Source organism: Adiantum capillus-veneris, chromosome 14 (assembly GCF_014529385.1).
Source record: "Adiantum capillus-veneris isolate H3 chromosome 14, ASM1452938v2, whole genome shotgun sequence".
Lineage (NCBI taxonomy): Eukaryota > Viridiplantae > Streptophyta > Polypodiopsida > Polypodiales > Pteridaceae > Adiantum > Adiantum capillus-veneris.
The window spans coordinates 30,922,876-30,942,938 of NC_140944.1; the positions used below are offsets into that span (position 1 = coordinate 30,922,876).

Here is a 20,063-nt window from a genome sequence, read left to right on the forward strand (position 1 = left end):
TGTGTGTGTGTGTGTTGAGTGGGCAAATGTATGGTCTCTCTCCGCTCATTACATCGGTGTGTTCCCTATCTCGGCCAGGTAGATTGTGTAAGCCAAGTGGTGCCCCATAGTGTGTGTGTGTGTTATCCCAAGAGTGTGTGTCAGGTGATTTTGGAGGCGTTGTGTGTGTTTCTATCCCGCTCACACCGGCTTGTACTGAGCTGAAGTAATATAATGAAATATCGAAAGGGGCGTCAGAGTTTGAGGCCAGTGGCCTCTTGGGGTGGAACTCTACCGCCGCCCGTCTCGTGTGTCGTGCATCTCTTTCAACTCGGTTGTTATTTGAAGTGCCTAAAGTTGTTAGTCTGTTCTTTTCCGTTGGCATGTGGTGCGACCACCCCGTTCGACAACGTTTATAACGTAAGGAGCAGAATCATAATCGCTACCAGCCGCCGCGAAGATCCTTGAAAGAGGCTAGCATTCAAAAACGCTCCTCACCGGCGCCTATCTACAAAGTGAGCTCCTCACCATGTCAAATTCGACGTCTTGGAGAAGAGAGAGAGAGAGAGAGAGAGAGAGAGAGAGAGAGAGAGAGAGAGAGAGAGAGAGAGAGAGAGAGAGAGAGAGAGAGAGAGAGAGAGAGAGAGAGAGAGAGAGAGAGAGAAATGAAATGAAATGAAATGATATATTAACGTCTACAAGAGGCCAAAATGACCTATGAGACCAACTGATTACACTGATGAGTCTAGTACCAAGTCTGGGTACAAACAAGAAAACTACAAACAAAGAACTGATAGGAGTGCTACCGACTCCTATGGGTGGCTGGTAGGCTGAGCAATGGTATCGTGCCATAAAGGTACAAAGTGGGAATAAGTGTCACCATGATACAATATAGCAGTAGCATGAAGCCTATCCCGATCGACATTCTGGGTGTCGTGCTAGAATCTTGTGGATCCTCTGCCGCAATCTCCGCCGGTGCTGCGTGGCTCCCCTCCTCAGTCGCGGTCGTCTCGATCTCCCTAACTCTATAGCTCGATCAATGAGAGTACCGTTGATGTGTGTATGGGTGGGAACCGAGCTCTCTGGTGGTGGTGTCCCCTCTGACTCTGTGGTACTCAGACTGAAGAAATTTGAGATGCGTCTCTGGGACTGTCTCTGTCTTTGCCCATTCAATAGAGCGTCTCTATGTCTCTGAATCTCAAGTAGGAATAATCCGAGACATCTTTGATCCTGATATCTCATGACTCTGTCTAACGAGTCAAAACCATCTCTGAATAGACAATGAAAGCGTCCCCGTATCTCATAGTAGACTGTGCAGCAACATATGTAGTGAAACTCTGTCTCTGGTTCTGCATGGCATAACTGACATATCCTACTGTCTGCTGGTATGCCTCTGAATCTACCTGTCTCAATCCCAAGCTGGTGTGAAGATGTGCGAATCTGGCCAATAGCACATCGCAACCTATGAGATAGATGTGTGTCCATGTAACTGGGCCGTGTGACAAATCCGTCTGTCGTGAGTTGAAGAAGATGTTCTCTATAGAAAACCCTCTTCGTACCCAACTCCCGTGATGGTTCTATCCATGTCCTCTTGCTATCAAGCTGGATAAGATCCTGCCGAATGAGTCTAGTAGTCTCCATCCGTGTAAGAGCCAAGGATGGTGCATCAATAGAATACTGGAAAGGGGGCAGCCTGTCCATGCTGAAACCATGCCTCTGAAACCATGAGCTCATCTGTGCATACCAACATGATGTATCTCCCTGTAATGCCAGCTGTCTGGATGACTCGAGAGCAAGCCTGGCATACCTGTCCCTGGTGGTGTCCCATAAGCTGTGTACAAATGATACTGATCTTGTGAGTGCCTCAACCTCCATAGGTGGGGCAGCCAGCTCCGCTCGTATGATGTCATGTGGGACTGAGGCCTTGGCTCTAATTAGCCTAGAAATCATAGATATCAAGGGTCTCTCCATATTAGTCCATCCAGCACTGTCAATAGACGGTCCCCAAACCTGAACCGCGTAGTGCATAACTGAAGCGACCAAAGTATCGAAAAGCCAGAGCTTTGTTCGAGGTTCCTGGAGCTGAACTTGCGAACAAATCCTCTCTAAACCACCTAGGGCTGCATAGGCACGAGTCAATCTAGTGTCTGCTGCCACTTTCAGTGTGAACCTCGGTCCACTAAAGACCACCCCAGGATATGTGTATGCATCAGTGTACTCCATACTGTCCTGTCCATATGTGAAAGTAGGTGCTGATCTCCTAACCCACTGTGGCGTGGTATTAAATACCATGACCTTGGTTTTACCAAGGTTGACAGACAATCCACTATCCTCTGCAAAACTATGCAATGCGTCCAAATGTCTCTGCATACCCTCTGGCGATTCTGATATCAACACGATATCGTCAGCATACAATAAAAGAGGGATCCATGTCCCTGCAAGCTGAGCACCTCTATCTCCTCCTCTGTCAATATAATCAGAGACCCCATCAACATACATACCAAATAAAGTAGAGGACAGTGGGCATCCCTGTTTCACTCCGATGGTGGAGTGAACTATGTCGGATATCCCCTCTGATGTGCGTACATGACCCATCACTGAACTGTACAATGCCATGATCCCCCACATCAGCTCTGTGGGTACCCCCAATTCCATAAGCCGGTGCATCAATCTGGCCCTCGGCACTGTGTCAAAGGCTTTGCGAAAATCCACAAAGCTACAGTATATCCGTCTACCATGTGCTCGACCCTCCTCAATGATAGCTCTGAGTGTAAAGACATGATCTAGTGTGGAGAAACCCCTTCTGAAACCAGCCTGCCCAGGTGCTCGTATGCCCATAATCTCTGCCCAACTGCTCAGCCTATGCTCGAGGATGGATGCATATAACCGTGCCAATGTGTGTCCTACCATGATAGTACGGTAATTCCCCGGCACTGTGGGGTCACCTGTCTTGAAGATAGGTACAATAGTAGATAATCTCCAAGACTCAGGGAGACCCTCACACATGACACGGTTGAATAGCCGTGCAAGCATCTCTGCCAACAAATCCCCAGCATGTATAATGTGCTCTGCTACCAAACCCTCATGATCCTGTGCCCGTCTGGTCTTCATCCTGTCAATGGCCTCCTTTACCATCTCAGTGGTAAAGAAGGTGCTCGTAGCCGGACATGGCTGTGGTGGGTCTGGTAATGGTGGTTGTCCAGGTACAGTGTATAAAGATGTTGCATACTGCCCCCATATCTCTGTAGAAGTAATCACTGGTGGGGGAGACTTCTCATGGAATAGACGCTGTCAGGAGTTTTTTGGAGCAAGGGATTGCGCATATGTACATACCCATGCATGGTGCATCAAATAAAGTATTGCCCATTTTCCAGAGCCAGGTGGTTACGTGGGGCCCACATGTGTACAGGTAGGACAACATGTACATAGTGCAGCGATTTTCACTATTACCAGTACCAGTGTGTTTTTTATACAATAATGAGGAGTTGGTAGCGCGTAAAACTTCTCGAGGAAGCTATCCGCGGGCCGACGACGTGAGGTCAGCAGGTGCGTCAGATGGCATCTAGTGGCGTCAGGAGGGCGAACGAGGTCAATATTTGCACGCAGATGAGGACGGACACAACGTGGGTGTTTGCTTGTGAGAATTATGCAGAAAGGTCATCATGAGGACCTTTTTTTGGGGCCACTTCACGTGGTGGCGAGATGCATTATTGGAAAAAAGCTGAGTGCCAGGTGTGCGAATGATGCAAAAAGGTGACAACTATGCACTGCGAGGTCAGTTTTTGGCCTGTTCGGGGTCCGTTTGAGGTCATCTAAAAGGCCAAGGGTGCCCAACTAATAAAGCTAAGTGTGGGAACTGAAAAAACTGAGAGAAGACCAGAAAAAACGTGGAGAAGAGAGGAGGAACAGCCGCAGGTGTGTTTTTTGGGTTTTTGGAGCCTGTTTTGGCCGTAAACTGCTCATCCGAGGTCGGATTTGAGCACTTTGACATTGTAGACTGGGGTTTTGGGCCGTTCCGGACGCGATGGCGCTGTCCATTTTGCCAAATTCCTCACTCTTTTCCTGCTGTTTTTCTGTGTAAGTTTCTCCTATGAGCGAAGTTTCTGCTCTAGTTTGTGATTGTATCTGGCTTATTTTACCCATATTGTGTGAGCTATTTGCCCCATTGGTGTTGGCCCAAGCTCAATTGTATCTAAACATCAGAAATTCTCCTCTTTTGAGCTGAGGTTTTTGGGTGTGTGTGTGTGTGTGTGTGTGTGTGTGTCTGTGTGGAGTGGGCAAGTGGATAGTCTCTCTCCTCTCACTCCAGAGGTGTGTTCCCTGTCTCGGCCAGGTGTGTTGTCTAAGCCGAGTGGTGCCCCATAGTGTGTGTGTGTATCTTCCCAAGAGTGTGTGTCGGGTCGTTATAGAGGCGCTGTGTGTGTTTTCATCCCGCTCACATTCTTTTGGTGCCCCCACTGAGGATCTTCTTCGAGTACCTTCTGCTTCGAGCTCCGAGCTTCGGGATTACAGGTTACAGGTTGCAGGTTGCAGATTACAGGTTACAGGTTACAGGTTACAGGAACAGGGACAGGGACAGGTACAGGTGATTCACACAGGTACAGGTAGCTGGAGTACAGTGATGTCACTTGCAGTTGTTGTGGGAATGCATCACTTGGCGCCTATTTGAGCGCATTGTCTGTTGGATTGTACGTTACTTGTGGAAACTGCCATTGTACGCCTTTGTGGAGCCATATATGGTTTTATTTGGCAGTCCCAGCCATTTCTGAGACTTGGTCTGGAAGATAGTCATTTCTGAGACTTGACTATACGCGATTTGCATTAGCTTTCGTGTGAGGGTCGATAGCGTGAGGTTTTTATTGAGCTGGGGGATTCTCAAATGTGGAGATCCTTTCGGTGATACAGGTAGCTGGAGCACCCTTTTCGTGACCTCGCCATAGGCTATGTACTAGTGAGTCCTACTTGATGCTCGGGTTCTATTGTTGACAGTTTATGCATACATAGACAGTCTATATTTTGGGTTCCTACTGCTCTACTTCTGGGGAAACTCTGTCGAAATTTTCCCAAGTTATGATGGCTGGTTTTTTGGTATTTTGAGCCATTTATGTTGTTATGCTGCTGAAATTTTGGCAAAATCAGAGGTTGAGTCAGGTGTGCCTTCTTGGGAGCTTCATGGTTGGCTTTAATGGATGATCAAAATGGCCCTCAGTTCACTCCTTTTCATTTAACGCAAAGAATTCAGATTAATGTTCATGTGTCCAGGAAGATCTTTTTCCAGCAGCGCATAGTCTTTATGTTTGGGCCAAGAAGATTGAGAGAGATCCTGGAATGTCCTTTGCCTGTTGTCATTCCGATGATCAACTATGAAAACTCATTTGATGTGCATGTGTTTGTCCTTATCTAAAGTTGAGCTCCATTGAAGTTTCTTGGGATTGGGAAGTGAAAAGTTTTGGGTTCTTGCACGTGTGTTCGAAGGGGTTCTCAAAGCATCATAATTTGGGTAGCCATGGCTTTCTCTTATCCCGAGTTTCATGGAAGAAGTGATGAAGATGTGGAAGAATTTTTGGAAAAGATGGAGGTTGCCTGCATTAGCAACCAGATTCATGACCCTACGCAAATGTTACGCCTTCTCCAAATTTGTTTGAAGAGTGATGCACGAGCTTGGTCCAAAGCATTTGAAGAGGAGTTGCGTATGGCTGATCCACCTATAAGATTGAGTTGGGACAATCTAAGGCATGGATTGGAAGTGGAGTTTGTGAAGATAGAAGACCCTGACAAAGTGTGGCAAGAAGTACAGGCTTTGGTGCAAAAGGAAGGTGAGCCAGTAGATGCGTACATACGTAAGTTTTCATTGGCATGGGAGCGAATGTGCAAGGCTTTAGCACCACAGGTACCCCCGCCTGACATGATGAAGAAGGACAGGTTCTTGGCTGGTCTTTGGGAGAATATACGTTGGAGAGTGGAGCTAAAGAAGCCTAGGACATATGAAGATGCACTAGAGGTAGCAAGGAACAAAGAGTGGAAGCTGAGGAAAATGAGCCAGTTAGGGGTGGAGTCTTTGCCAATGAGGTCTGAATTTCAGCCTATAGAGTCTTTACAAGGGCGCATGTCAGGGGTTCATCATGAACCAGTGGTTCCTGTTACTACTCAGGTTATGCCAGCAGTGGTCACTACAGCAGTGCAAGATGATGGCCTAAGGCAAGACATGAGGCAAGTGGTTGATCTGATGAAGAATCTCAGCCTAAACATGCTAGGTCAAGTGGGAAATAATCGAGGTCGAGGGCGGTTTGCAAATCAGCCAGGAGGTGAAGAAAGACCTAGGAATGGTGCTGGACAAAGTAATAGTAGGTTTTGGAGGCAGACGCCCACATGTTATAATTGTGGAGAGTTGGGTCACATCAGCCCGCAATGTGATAAGCCACCAAGGATGGGGGGAGACATGTATCCATTGCCAAGACAGGTGCTAACTAGATCAAATGATTATGGCATCGAAATTAAGGGAGACGAAGGAACCAGTGGACTGACCCAGGAGGAAAAGGGAAAGACAAAAGTGCTAAGTGTAGTCACCTTGGAGAAGGCATCAAAGCTAGAGGATACATTAGTGATGCCTATTGGGAAGAGGACCACAGAGGATAAGGAAGGAAGAAGTGCCCCAGGTCCTAGTAAGAAGAAAGGAAAGAGCCATGAAGGTGAGGATGTCAAGGCCAAGAGGAAAAGGAGAGCTCGTCGAAAGTTTCATGTTTCAGATTTTCCACTAGGGGATGGGCAATTAAGCTATGACTTGAAGGAGGATCTGACGAGCAGGAAGGCAGATGTTACTTTTGGGCAGCTTATAGAGATGGTGCCTAAGCTAAAGCGACAGTGGAAGAGGATGGTTAACCCAATGGAGAAAGAGCCAGAGAGAGGTTCAGTGAAGGTGTTGGCAATGGACGAGCTACCAGACATTTGTCCAATAGTAGATGTGTGGCATAAAAGGAAAAATTTGGGACAAGGTTATGTGGATGGCGGAGCCCAAATATGCGTCATAACACACTCATGCGTTGAGAAGATGGGTCTCACAGTGGCTGGGGTGTCAGGTTTTCGGATCAGATTGGCAAACCATCAAAAAGTAAAATGCTTGGGTGTTGTAAAGAGCTTAGAAGTGGAGGCATATGATGCAAAGGCAGTGGTTGATTTTCATGTGATGCCAGCAGGGTTGGGAGCATATCCTATTATACTGGGCAGACCATGGTTACGTGCAGTGGGAGCTGTTCAAGATTGGCGACATGGTACGATTAGCCTCTATGGAAAGACAGGTACCAAGAAGCTTTATAATATGGACACAAGGAAACGATTAGAGGAGCTTTATGAAGATGAGGATGAGTCTAGTGATGAAGACTCTTCCACGGTGACAGATGAGGATAGTGATAGCACTACCAGCAGTGATGAGGATGTTGATGTTGCATTTCTTTTGATGGACAAAGAAATCCAGGAGATTGGTTTAGTCGCATTTGCGAAGGAAGTTGAAGATGAAAGTGAAGGGCCTTATGAAGTGATTGAAGGGCTGATGCAAACCAAAGTTGAGTTGTCAAAGAAGCAGGAATTAATGACGCAAATGATTAGTGGAGACCTCTCAGCTATGGAGAAGGATATATATTTGCATATGCTGGCTAGTTTTCCTGATTTGTTCATTACTTCATATGAAGAGATCAGAGGGTTCAAGGGTGAAGAGATGCATATAGAGCTGAAAGAAGGTGCTAAGCCAGTGCGGCAAAGGCTAAGAAGGATGGGTCAAGAGCAAATGGAAGCCTTGCGGGTAGAGGTGGACAAGTTATTGAAGGCAGGGTTCATAGTTCCAGTGGAGACCACAGAATGGGTGAGTCCAGTTGTAGTCAGTCCAAAGAAGGATGGGAAGTGGAGAATTTGTGTGGATTTTAAACCCTTAAACGCAGCCACTAAGAAGAACCCATATCCTCTTCCATTCATCGATCAGATCTTGGATTCAGTGGCAGGTTATGAGAGGTACAGTGTGTGTGATGGTTTTTCAGGCTATTTTCAATTGAAGATTGCTCTTAAAGACCGCACAAAAACAACATTTATTACGCCATGGGGCTGCTATTGCTACACAGTGTTGCCGTTTGGGTTGTCAAATGGACCATCTTTCTATCAAGAAAGAGCAAATTGGGTGCTGGAACCATTCATTGGTAGTTGTGTTAAGGCTTTTATGGACGACTTTTGTGTCTATAGCAGTAGGGCTGAGCATCATGAGAAGTTGCAGATGGTATTGGCTCGATATGATGAATGTGGAGGACAACTAAATCCAAAGAAATGTCATCTAGCACAGCCAAGGGTGAAGTTATTGGGCCATATGGTGTCAGAAAATGGCATTGAGGCTGATCCAGATAAGGTGAAGTCTATTATTCTTCTTCCATCACCTATGAGTACGAAGCAATTGGCAACCTTTATACACAAAGTGAAGTACATGGCACGGTTTATTCCATTGTCTTCGCAGCTTCTTTATCCATTACAACAAGTGGCAAAGCATGATCCATTGCAATGGGATGACAAGTGTGAAGAAGTGTTTCAAGAGGTGAAAGAGGTGTTAGGGGGGTTGTCAGCCATGCAGGCTCCTGATTGGGAGAAAGTTTTTTATGTAAATCCATCAGTAGGGGATGATGCCATTGGAGCCATGCTATTGCAAAAGGGGAAGGGCAGCCATTATATGAGGCCAGTGTATTGTGCAAGCCGAGTGAAGTTGGTAGCGGAGAGAAAGTTATCGGAAGTAGAGCTAGTGATGGCTAGTGTAATATTTGCTTGTCGACGATTTCGTCATTACTTGCTACCACGGCCTTTTGTTTTCTTGACGAGTTATGCCTTTTTGCCACAGTTAATTAATGGTATTAACATGTCAAATGTGGTGAAGAAATGGGTAATTGAGCTGCAAGAGTTTGAGTTCTCTTTTCTAGTGGAAGATAGTACAAGGGCTACCCTAGCTGATTTGTTGACCTACAAGGAGAATCCCTTTATTGTTAAGGAAGAGGTGGTGAGAAAGGTAGTTGAAGAAGTGCCACAGATCAGCAATGCACATGTGTTGTTCTTTGATGGTTCATACAGAAAGAGCCATGATGCAGCTTCAGGGGGTATAGCACTTTATGATCCAGAGGGGAAGCTAGTATGCAAGAGAGGGTTCAAATTGGATGCTCATAGTAACAATGAGGCTGAATATGCTACATTGGAAGCCGGATTACACATTTGTTTGAAGCATGGGGTTCGAAGGTTGAGCATAAAAGGTGATGCCTTGTTAGTGGTGAAGCAAGTGTTGGGTGTGTGGAAGAGCAAGAACACCTCATTGAAGGAAATGTGCTTCAGAATTAAAGGCCTGTTAAAAAAGTTTGAAGCATGGAGTATCAGACACATTGAACGTGCTCTAAATGGAGAGGCACATGAAGCAGCTCAAGGCATGATTGGGGAGCTATTTGTGTTGAGGACCAGTTTACCTCTTTATCATGGCCGGGAAAGTTTGGCTCAAGAAGAGGAGTTTTTGCTAACAGGAATCATTCCAAAGGAGATTCAGAAGTCTAAGAAGTATGGCTTTGTGCGTAGAGCATACAGGTACAAATTGATTGGTGATGTCTTATACATGAAAGGGGCTGATCTCGTGTTGAGACGTGTACCTTGGCGGGAGGAGCTTTACAGAGTGTTGGAAGAGAATCACGAAGGCGCATGTGGTGGCCATTTTGCTCTAAAGATCACCTTGCATAAGATTTTGCAAGAGGGGTATGTATGGCCTAGTTTGCACAAGGATGTTCACCATTGGTGTAGGTCTTGCAATAGGTGTCAAGCATTTGGGAAGAGAGTGTTGAAGCCAGAGCTACGAAAAACCATTATGGCGTTTGATGTGTTTGAAAAGTGGGGAATTGATGCAATAGGCCCGTTACCTATCACAAGCAGGGGCAAAAGCTATATTTTGACGGCAGTGGACTATCTCTCTAGATGGGCAGAGGCTATAGCAGTAAAACAGATCACTGCAAAGGATGTGGCAAAATTTGTGTATGATGCAATATGTTGCAAGTTTGGGGTGCCACTGGAGTTACTTTCAGATAAGGGGCCTGGCTTTAGAGCTAAACTGCTAGATTTTTTATGTGCAAAGATGAAGATTAGGCACCAGCATACCACTCCTTATTACCCGCAGTGTAATGGCTTGAATGAAAGATTCAATGGTGAGTTGGTACAGATTCTTTCGAAAGTGACAGAGCACCAAGGAAAGAATTGGGATTTGGAATTGCCTAGTGCATTATGGGCTTACCGTACTTCGGTGAAGACAGGTACAGGGTTTACTCCATTTCATTTGGTGTATGGAAAGGAAGCACTATTGCCTGTGGAGGTAGAGTTGCCTGCGGTCAAGATGTTAGAGAAGTTGCTTGGGCCGCCTAGTGATGCATTCAAAGAGAGGCTCTTGCAGTTACAAGAGGTCCAGTTGGATAGGATGAGCGCTTTGGAGCATTATGGGCAGAGGCAGGATAAGGCTTTGACAAAGCTAAATGAAAAGGTCAAAAGTAAGGGTATCAAGCAACATGACTTGGTTTTGCGCTACAACAGTAAGTTGGACAACACCTTCCAAAAGAAGTTTCAAATTAAGTGGGAAGGCCCTTTCAAGGTAGTAGAGTGTTTTCCAAATGGCACATATCAGCTGGCTAACCTGGATGGTGTTCTACATAAGTCAAGGGTAAATGGATTGCGTCTTAAATTGTATCATGCTAGATTGATGATGGTGGAACAAGATGAGTTGTCGGTGGAGCAAGAAATGTTGGTGAAGGATGAGGAGACTTGTGATGCGGCGAGTCTCATATCTCTCTTTGCTGCTGCTGATCATGAATGATCTAGCAGGCTAGGGGATGGGCAAATTATGTCAAGAGTTTTTTGGAGCAAGGGATTGCGCATATGTACATACCCATGCATGGTGCATCAAATAAAGTATTGCCCATTTTCCAGAGCCAGGTGGTTACGTGGGGCCCACATGTGTACAGGTAGGACAACATGTACATAGTGCAGCGATTTTCACTATTACCAGTACCAGTGTGTTTTTTATACAATAATGAGGAGTTGGTAGCGCGTAAAACTTCTCGAGGAAGCTATCCGCGGGCCGACGACGTGAGGTCAGCAGGTGCGTCAGATGGCATCTAGTGGCGTCAGGAGGGCGAACGAGGTCAATATTTGCACGCAGATGAGGACGGACACAACGTGGGTGTTTGCTTGTGAGAATTATGCAGAAAGGTCATCATGAGGACCTTTTTTTGGGGCCACTTCACGTGGTGGCGAGATGCATTATTGGAAAAAAGCTGAGTGCCAGGTGTGCGAATGATGCAAAAAGGTGACAACTATGCACTGCGAGGTCAGTTTTTGGCCTGTTCGGGGTCCGTTTGAGGTCATCTAAAAGGCCAAGGGTGCCCAACTAATAAAGCTAAGTGTGGGAACTGAAAAAACTGAGAGAAGACCAGAAAAAACGTGGAGAAGAGAGGAGGAACAGCCGCAGGTGTGTTTTTTGGGTTTTTGGAGCCTGTTTTGGCCGTAAACTGCTCATCCGAGGTCGGATTTGAGCACTTTGACATTGTAGACTGGGGTTTTGGGCCGTTCCGGACGCGATGGCGCTGTCCATTTTGCCAAATTCCTCACTCTTTTCCTGCTGTTTTTCTGTGTAAGTTTCTCCTATGAGCGAAGTTTCTGCTCTAGTTTGTGATTGTATCTGGCTTATTTTACCCATATTGTGTGAGCTATTTGCCCCATTGGTGTTGGCCCAAGCTCAATTGTATCTAAACATCAGAAATTCTCCTCTTTTGAGCTGAGGTTTTTGGGTGTGTGTGTGTGTGTGTGTGTGTGTGTCTGTGTGGAGTGGGCAAGTGGATAGTCTCTCTCCTCTCACTCCAGAGGTGTGTTCCCTGTCTCGGCCAGGTGTGTTGTCTAAGCCGAGTGGTGCCCCATAGTGTGTGTGTGTATCTTCCCAAGAGTGTGTGTCGGGTCGTTATAGAGGCGCTGTGTGTGTTTTCATCCCGCTCACAACGCCAAGCCTCTCCTGAATCTCTACTAAGGAAGAGCTGATATAAATCTTGCTCCATCTGGACCAAGAAAGCTCGCTTCTTCCGCCGCACTAGTCGTCGTGTAGCAATGCGAGACTGTCTAGAGAGAGAGAGAGAGAGAGAGAGAGAGAGAGAGAGAGAGAGAGAGAGAGAGAGAGTTGAACCGCCCAACCAGGAGGGCAATGAACTAATGATTATGCAATGGGGGCTTGGATGCACTTATATATTAACCTGGGGGCCTCCTCTAGAAATTGCCCTCCCCAGAATCATGTCAAATAAGGAAAATAAATACCCAAAGACAATCAATTAACTAGGAATACATTGGGCCATTCAATTGAGATGCTTAAACTATAACACTGTGTGTGTGTGTGTGTGTGTGTACACATAGCTCAAGTGCCAAGCATAGTGGATTTATTTCTTGTTGCACCACGTGAATGTATGTTTTTAGTTTTCTTTGCGTCTTTAAATTGCAAGATTGTCTTTGCATTAAGATGCCTCTCAATTTGTACATAAAACAAGGGAACCTTCACCTCCCATGCTGAAAGCTGAATTGTATTTTTGATTTGATTTTGACCTGTTCAAAAAAGCGCTGTTCAAACATCAGTTCAACTTCAGGTGCAATAATGGTTTCCATGGTGTTTTTTACAGTTCTTCTATTTTGACTCGTTGGAATCTCTGCCACTTGAAGTTGAGGGACCTGATAGGACAACTGCAGAGAGTAGATATTCTGCTCAAGTGTCTGTATTTGGTCACCAGCTGCAACAAAGACTGGAAAATGCGAAGGTGTTTGTAGTTGGTGCAGGCGCCCTTGGCTGTGAATTTTTGAAGAACTTGGCTTTAATGGGTGTGGCATGTGGAAGCAAAGGTAAACTGATTGTAACGGATGATGATGTAATAGAAAAGAGTAATTTGAGCAGACAGTTTTTGTTTCGTGATTGGAATATTGGTCAAGCCAAATCTACGGTTGCTGCCTCAGCAGCCTCAGCCATCAATTCTAGCCTTAAAGTTGAGGCACTGCAGAACCGGGTCAGCCCTGAAACTGAGAATGTGTTTGATGATGCATTTTGGGAAAGTATAGATGTGGTAATCAATGCATTGGACAACGTCAATGCAAGGCTTTATGTGGACTCTCGTTGTGTATACTTCCAAAAGCCTCTTCTAGAGTCTGGTACATTAGGGACAAAGTGCAATACTCAGATGGTAATTCCTCATCTTACCGAGAACTATGGTGCATCAAGAGATCCTCCTGAGAAGCAGGCACCAATGTGCACGCTTCATTCGTTTCCTCACAACATAAGCCACTGCCTGACCTGGGCAAGATCTGAATTTGAGGGCTTACTGGAGAAGACTCCTGCCGAGGTGAACACATATTTATCCAAACCAGAGGAGTACAAAGGCTCTATGGCATCAGCAGGTGATGCTCAGGCTCGAGAGCTATTGGAAAGGGTCGTCGAGTGCTTGGTAACAGAGCGTTGCCGCACTTTTGAAGACTGTTTACTGTGGGCAAGAAAAAAGTGAGTAGTTACTATAGTGGATACTCTTTGGGAAGCTATCATTTCTTGATGCTAATGATTTATGGTGTTGACAACTTAAAAATGTCTCAGGTTTGAAGACTACTTTTCAAACAGAGTGAAACAACTGACCTACACCTTTCCAGAGGATGCGACAACAAGCTCTGGTGCACTTTTCTGGTCGGCTCCGAAAAGGTTCCCAAAGCCACTGGATTTTTCCACACAAGATCATTCCCATCTTTCTTTCTTAGCCTCTGCTGCATATTTAAGGGCTCAGACATATGGCATTGATGTCCCTGACTGGGCCAAGGAGTCTAGTAAATTAGCAGAAGCAGCTGACCAAATCAAGTTACCTTCCTTCAGTCCAAAACAAGGAGTAAAGATTGTGACAGATGAGAAGGCTACGAGTCTGAGTACCCCAGCGTCCGACGACTCCATGGTTATAGACTCCTTGATTAAGATCCTAGATGACAATGCCAGCAGTATACCCCCAGGATTCCGGATGAATCCTTTACCTTTTGAGAAGGCAAGCCATTTGCTTTTGCTAACACATTATGTGGTGCTACTTGGTTTATATGTATTTACGTTTTTGTTTCTGATTTGCAGGATGATGATACTAACTACCACATGGATTTGATCGCCGGGCTTGCAAATATGCGGGCCAGAAACTACGGGATTCCAGAGGTTGACAAATTGAAAGCCAAGTTCATCGCAGGGCGTATTATTCCTGCTATTGCCACAACCACTGCTCTGGCAACTGGCTTAGTGTGCTTGGAACTTTATAAGGTTATCCTTGGGCACAAGCTCGAGAAATATCGTAATACCTTCGCAAATTTGGCTCTACCATTTTTCTCCATGGCGGAGCCTGTTGGTCCCAAAATATTCAAGCATGAAGAGTTAAGCTGGTCTGTCTGGGATCGATGGATAGTTCGCGGCAATATGTCACTTCAAGAATTGCTGGATTGGTTTCAAGCCAAGGGTTTGACGGCATACAGCATATCGTGTGGGCAGAGTCTTCTTTACAACAACATTTTCCCTAAGCATCGTGACAGGCTTGATAAAAAGGTGCTGGACCTTGCAAAGGATATAGCTAAACTGGAAATTTTTCCATCGCGAAGGCAGTTTGACATAGTTGTTGCTTGTGAAGATGATGATGGCAACGACATTGATGTACCTCTCGTCTCAATATGCCTCTAAATTATTTACAGATAGCCTGGGCCTTTGCAACATAGTAACATTCGCAACCTTTGATTTTTCGATTTGATCATCTCTAAATCCTATAATCTTCTCCAATAGAGGAGTCATTATTCAAGGCCGTACGTATAGGTGCTTGAGTGGTTTGCTCACTCTTGCAATTGACAAGTCAGGCTTTTTCCAACATCAAGAAGCATTACATGGGTTTGAAGACAGCTGAGATTCGAATATGCTGTTTACATTCAGTAGACATAAATCTCATTTATTTGCATTGGTTTTCGCAGGGCTTAGTGCAAAAGGTAGGTAATAAGCCTGTGTGTTTTGAAGGTAACAAAGAGGGGATGTGAGAGACAGATTATGCAGGTATTGGAAGCGGCCCTTTTGAGGCTGATATTGAACATTTTTTAAACAAAAAAGTTTACATTTACTATTATATAAGCCTGTGTGTTTTGAAGGTAACAAAGAGGGGGTGGGAGAGACAGATTATGCAGGTGTGGGACTATGTATGTATGTATCTATATGTATGTAAGTATATATATGTATGTATATATGTATGTATATATACATCTTTATTTTGCAAAGAATCTAATGAAAATTGTTCGAACAGCATGGTGTCTTTTGAGCTTTTGTTTTGGTAGTGGCAAATTGATGGCAGCTTTTGGGACTTGACTGTAAACAGGAAAAGTCGAAACACATCTTGTATCAGTAAAGACAATAGTGAATCGTGTGACGACTTCTTTTGTTTATAAAAGCGTAAAAAAAGAAGCTGGTTTTTTTGCCTTTTATCCGAGCTGCGTAAGAAGAGCCCGAAGCCAACTGCAGGGAACAGTGAAGCGGGTCTTTTTGTCTAGGTGCGGGTAGTCCGCATTCTTACAGACATGTCCATTTCACTAAGTCTTTCTCTGAGACAGCGCTTAGATCGTTATGCCTTTCGTGTGGGTTGGAACTTACCCAACGATAATTTCAAGTTTTCATTGTCAAATATTAATGACTTCCCTTCTTAGATGTCTACTGACCACTCTTCAAGTCTTTCACGGCACTGCTTAGCGACCGTTGCGTTAGTTTGGGGGGGGTTGCATAGTTGGTATCACGGATCATGTTAAGGTGTTTGTTCTTTTGCCTTAACAAATCTATTGACTCCTTAACCAGGTCATTGTTTGGGGTTGCATAGTTGGTATCACGGATCATGTTAAGGTGTTTGTTCTTTTGCCTTAACAAATTTATTGACTCCATTACCTGAGAGGGCCAATAGTGGGCTTTTAGTTTAATTGGTTGAAACGTACCGCTCATAATGGTAATATTGTAGGTTCAAGTCCTACTAAGCCTATTGACTTGCCATATTTAACTTGCCAGTCTTTTGCTACATCCTTGGCCTACACGGGCTTGTGCTCATGTAGTTCTGATCTTTTACTTCATTGAAGAAAGATTAATGTAGAAACTCCGCAAGGCTCCAATATCCAGACGCGAGTTCTTGTTATCTTCTCTCACAAATGCTTGTATTCTTATCTCATGGGCACAAGACGCTGAGTCTTGTGCTTGGATCGATGGTTCCGTTGGTTCTCGTTTTTTGATTGATGGTAGCCTTGGGCTGGGACGCCGTATCCCTAACATAGTAGAATTATCACCATTTTTGGCCTGGCCAGTCTCTTATCTGCTCGGACAATTGTGATGTTAGTAGGTGCAATGTTTTTTTTTGGGACTTGGAAAATCTGGTTTTTGTTCTATAAAGATGAAACATTGGTTTTGCTGGATGTAATGAATGTAGATGATTGAATGTTTCCTCGAATTACATAATCTTCACTCTATGTTGACTTTTGAATGCAGTTTTCTTGTTAAGAATTTGGGTTCTTTCAAGGTGATTAACTCGTCCAAGCTTCAGGAATGGTAACCAATATTCATTATAGGCATCTTTACTACCTTTCCTTGGCCGTTTTCTTGTAAAGTGATTTACGGCGGTGTAGGCAGGTGTTAAAGTGGTGTAGAATCTATCTGTGATGGGATTCTTACATAGAGTCACTATTGTTTTAAGAGTATCAATTTGACTCACTTAAGAAGGGTTGACTCATTAACCCTTAACATTAGGTTTGTGTGAACATAAGCCACTTTAGTGGCTAAAAGTAACTCTTATGTAAATTCTTGTTCTCATGAACCATAGAAAATGTCAGCAAAACCTTTTAAGGATTTGTGCTCAAGGCGTACAGGGAATTGAAAAAAGTTACAAATAGATATTTTGATATAAACTTAGTATTTTTCAAGGGCCATTATTAAGGTAAAATCAAACAAAACTTTCTCAAAAGCTTTGATATTTGTCACAAGATGATGACGAGGCAATGTCTAGTCAAACAAATCTGAAAGAAACTTATGAGTTGTTCCAACTTGAGCCAGCCTGATGGGGCCCAAGGGACACAAGAACCCTACAAATAAAGCAAGGACCAAAGAATGGTGAGACGTGTTGATGTGGCAGGGTTGTATGGATGTTTGCAATTTTTGTTGGTTGCTAATGTGGCACTGTATGGAATCTTGTGATATGTGTTGATAGCTTTTGAGGCGCTAGTTTTGACTAGACGCTTTTGAAACTTGAAGCTTTTCATGTATTGCTTTTGGGGCTCTGCTTTTTGGGGCATCCCTTGTAAGAAAAAAAGAGCCCTTAGGGCCTCACTCTGAAGAGCATCTAGACGCAGAGTCTGAGAGCAAGGTTCCTTGGGAGTTGTACTTTGATAAAGAAGTATCGAAAGGAATACCTTTGGGCCAGAACTACGTTGGGCCGTCTCTCTCTCTCTCTCTCTCTCTCTCTCTCTCTCTCTCTCTCTCTCTCAAAGTTCATTGATTTTGAAGTTTCTTAGTGTGTGCACATGCTTTGACCGGTGGAAAATCAGAGAATCTACATCGACTGGTATTCTAGTTCTTGCGCACATGCGTTGGCGACTGCATACAGACCTCTCTGCCACCGGGTCAAAACCAATGCACATGCAACCGCAACGAGCCTGTGATGATCGATGGAGTCTTTTCAGCGTGCTATTCAACCCCGCATACTCTTTAGATCGTGCCCACCGCCTTACAACCGAAGCAAGCGGCAAGGAAAGGGCTTGGACTTATCGTTTAAAGCGGCAGTTGCACGATGGAGAAGCAATGAGCTACAGTCTAGTTTAGTGGTGGATCTAGGGAGAATTGACACCGGTTGTCGCTCCATTTCTAGTGCATGTGTGCACCCTATCTATTTGTGTGTTGGTATTGACTTCTCGCTTGGAGCATCCAAGCTGCTACAATGCTATCAGAGCTCTGCATGTCTTCCTCGCTTTGTCTTACAGGGCATAAGCCATAAAGAACCCCATATTACACATGGGTTCTCATGGAAAATTCGACAGAGATAACACCTCTGGTGGGTAGGCAAAGAAAAGCTGAAATCTGATGTGGGAATTGAAGAAAAGAATGAAGATTTGGGGCAAATTTTCGGCAAAGAAGTTTGTTAGAGCGGAGTACAAGTGTCAATTGCAGGTTGACACGTGTGTGAAAAGATTGATCCAGTACTCCAGAGACCTGAGATTTGCGAAACACCTAAAGAATTACCCAATTGATGAGATTTACTTGAGATGGCACCAGGCCATTGATTCTCTTATCAGGTCAGGAGGAAAGCTGAAAGGACAGACGAGTGTATAAAAGCGAAAGGACAGACGAGTGTATAAAAGCGAAACTTGTACTTGGAGAAAGAGCTGGACATAACTCTTGAAAAGAAGATGAACGAGAGGACCATGAGAAGATAAGCGAGAGATTTACACAACAACAGCCAAGCGCGAAAGAAAAGGAAAGACAAAAGCAGGAATGGTACCAGACTTTGTGGGGACTGTTGACCCTGGTCAGATGAATGAAAATAGCAAACTTTGCAGAGCATGGGCCGAAGTGTGAGAGCAAGAAACCCTTATCTTCTTTGATGGAGAAGCCAAGACCAACTTCAACTGAATTGGCGGCTTGATTTGGAATTACGCCCAAGGAAATGGGCCCACCGGTCGAGGCTGTTCTAGCGGCACTTGGACGGCATGTTGCCATTACACCTGCCATTGGCAAACTATGTTTGCATTGTTAGGGGTATTTCGGGCACGAGGACTTTTTCATGCCTTTGGAAGGGTGTGACGTCCTCCTAGCAATCCCTTGATTCCACAAGGACAGTGTCATGGTCGATTATAGGGCAAGGAAAGCCATCTTGAAGAATGAGAAGGGCAAAGAGATTGTACTTGATGTAAAACTGAAAGGAGAGTCCGTCTTTATTGTCTTCACAACCCATCAGAATTTAAGTGCGAAGAAGCAAATTTTGAAAAAGCAGATGAGGTTGGCTAACATCCTGTCACAGTTCTATTTCTAGATAGTCCATGTTCAGGGACATAAAAATTCAGTGGCAGATGCGTTGTCTAGAAAGCCCTTGGTTATGGCTATTTTCGTGATACATCATCGAAGCTTCGAGGATCTGGTAGATCGGTATGCAACCGATCCAAATTTTGTAGCTATTTTTCACAGGATAACGAGTGGAGAGACATATGTAGGCTATTCCATATATGGGACGACTATTTGATACACAAAAACGATTTTGTGTGTTATACAGCCTTTGAAGGACTCAAAGGTTTTAACAAAGTGCCAGTGTGAACCTTTTTCTCGCCATCGCGGCGTTACTTTTATTGCCGGGGCTCAAAAAAGACGTGGACGAGTTTGTTCGTAGTTGCTCAGTAAACATGCCCACTTCATTCCAATAAAGAAGACAGTTTAGCCCGATCATTTGGCGAAAGTATTTCTAGGAGGTTTTTCGATTACATGGCATACCCAAGTCCATTACTTTGGACAAAGATCCACGCTTTATTGGCTTGTTTTGGAGAGCAATCTGGGAGAATTTGGCACGCGGTTGCAATTCTCGTTCTCATTTTACTCGCAGACAGATGGGCAACTTGAGATAGCCAATTCAGTGGTTTTGGATTTGTTAAAGTCTTATATTTCGGATCAAAAGACTTAATGGAAAAAGTACTTGCCCTTGGTGGGGTTTGCCTAGTTCATTCTTTGATGGGGAAGGCACCATTTTGAGGTAATTGACTACTACCATAGGTTTTGGAATACTTATTTACCAAAGAGACCAGATTGAGCAGTTTTGCTTTGGTTTCCAAAAGAGATTTCAGACTATTGTCGGAACTAGAACTCTGACTCCATTCAGAGACTTATGGGACATGCTAAGGAACGATTCAAAATGCATGCCGACTCATTGACTTATCTTATGAACAGGATAATATCCACCTCAACAAGGCAAGAGTCCGCCAGATTGAAGAGAATGAATCACGTGAACCGAGTG

General features: G+C 44.5%; 1 protein-coding gene across 2 annotated transcripts in view; it reads left to right on the forward strand.

The window, feature by feature from the left end:
* Positions 1 to 15,016, forward strand: part of LOC147442165 (ubiquitin-activating enzyme E1 1-like) — a 38,996-nt gene extending 23,980 nt beyond the window's left edge. For both annotated transcript variants that reach the window (XM_086528448.1, XM_086528447.1), the window contains exons 5-7: positions 12,681 to 13,546; positions 13,637 to 14,069; positions 14,150 to 15,016. In XM_086528448.1, the coding sequence (XP_086384574.1) occupies positions 12,681 to 13,546; positions 13,637 to 14,069; positions 14,150 to 14,740 (1,890 nt within the window). In that variant the 3' untranslated portion in view covers positions 14,741 to 15,016. The remainder of the gene's footprint in view (positions 1 to 12,680; positions 13,547 to 13,636; positions 14,070 to 14,149) is intronic.
* The last annotated feature ends 5,047 nt before the right edge of the window (positions 15,017 to 20,063 follow it).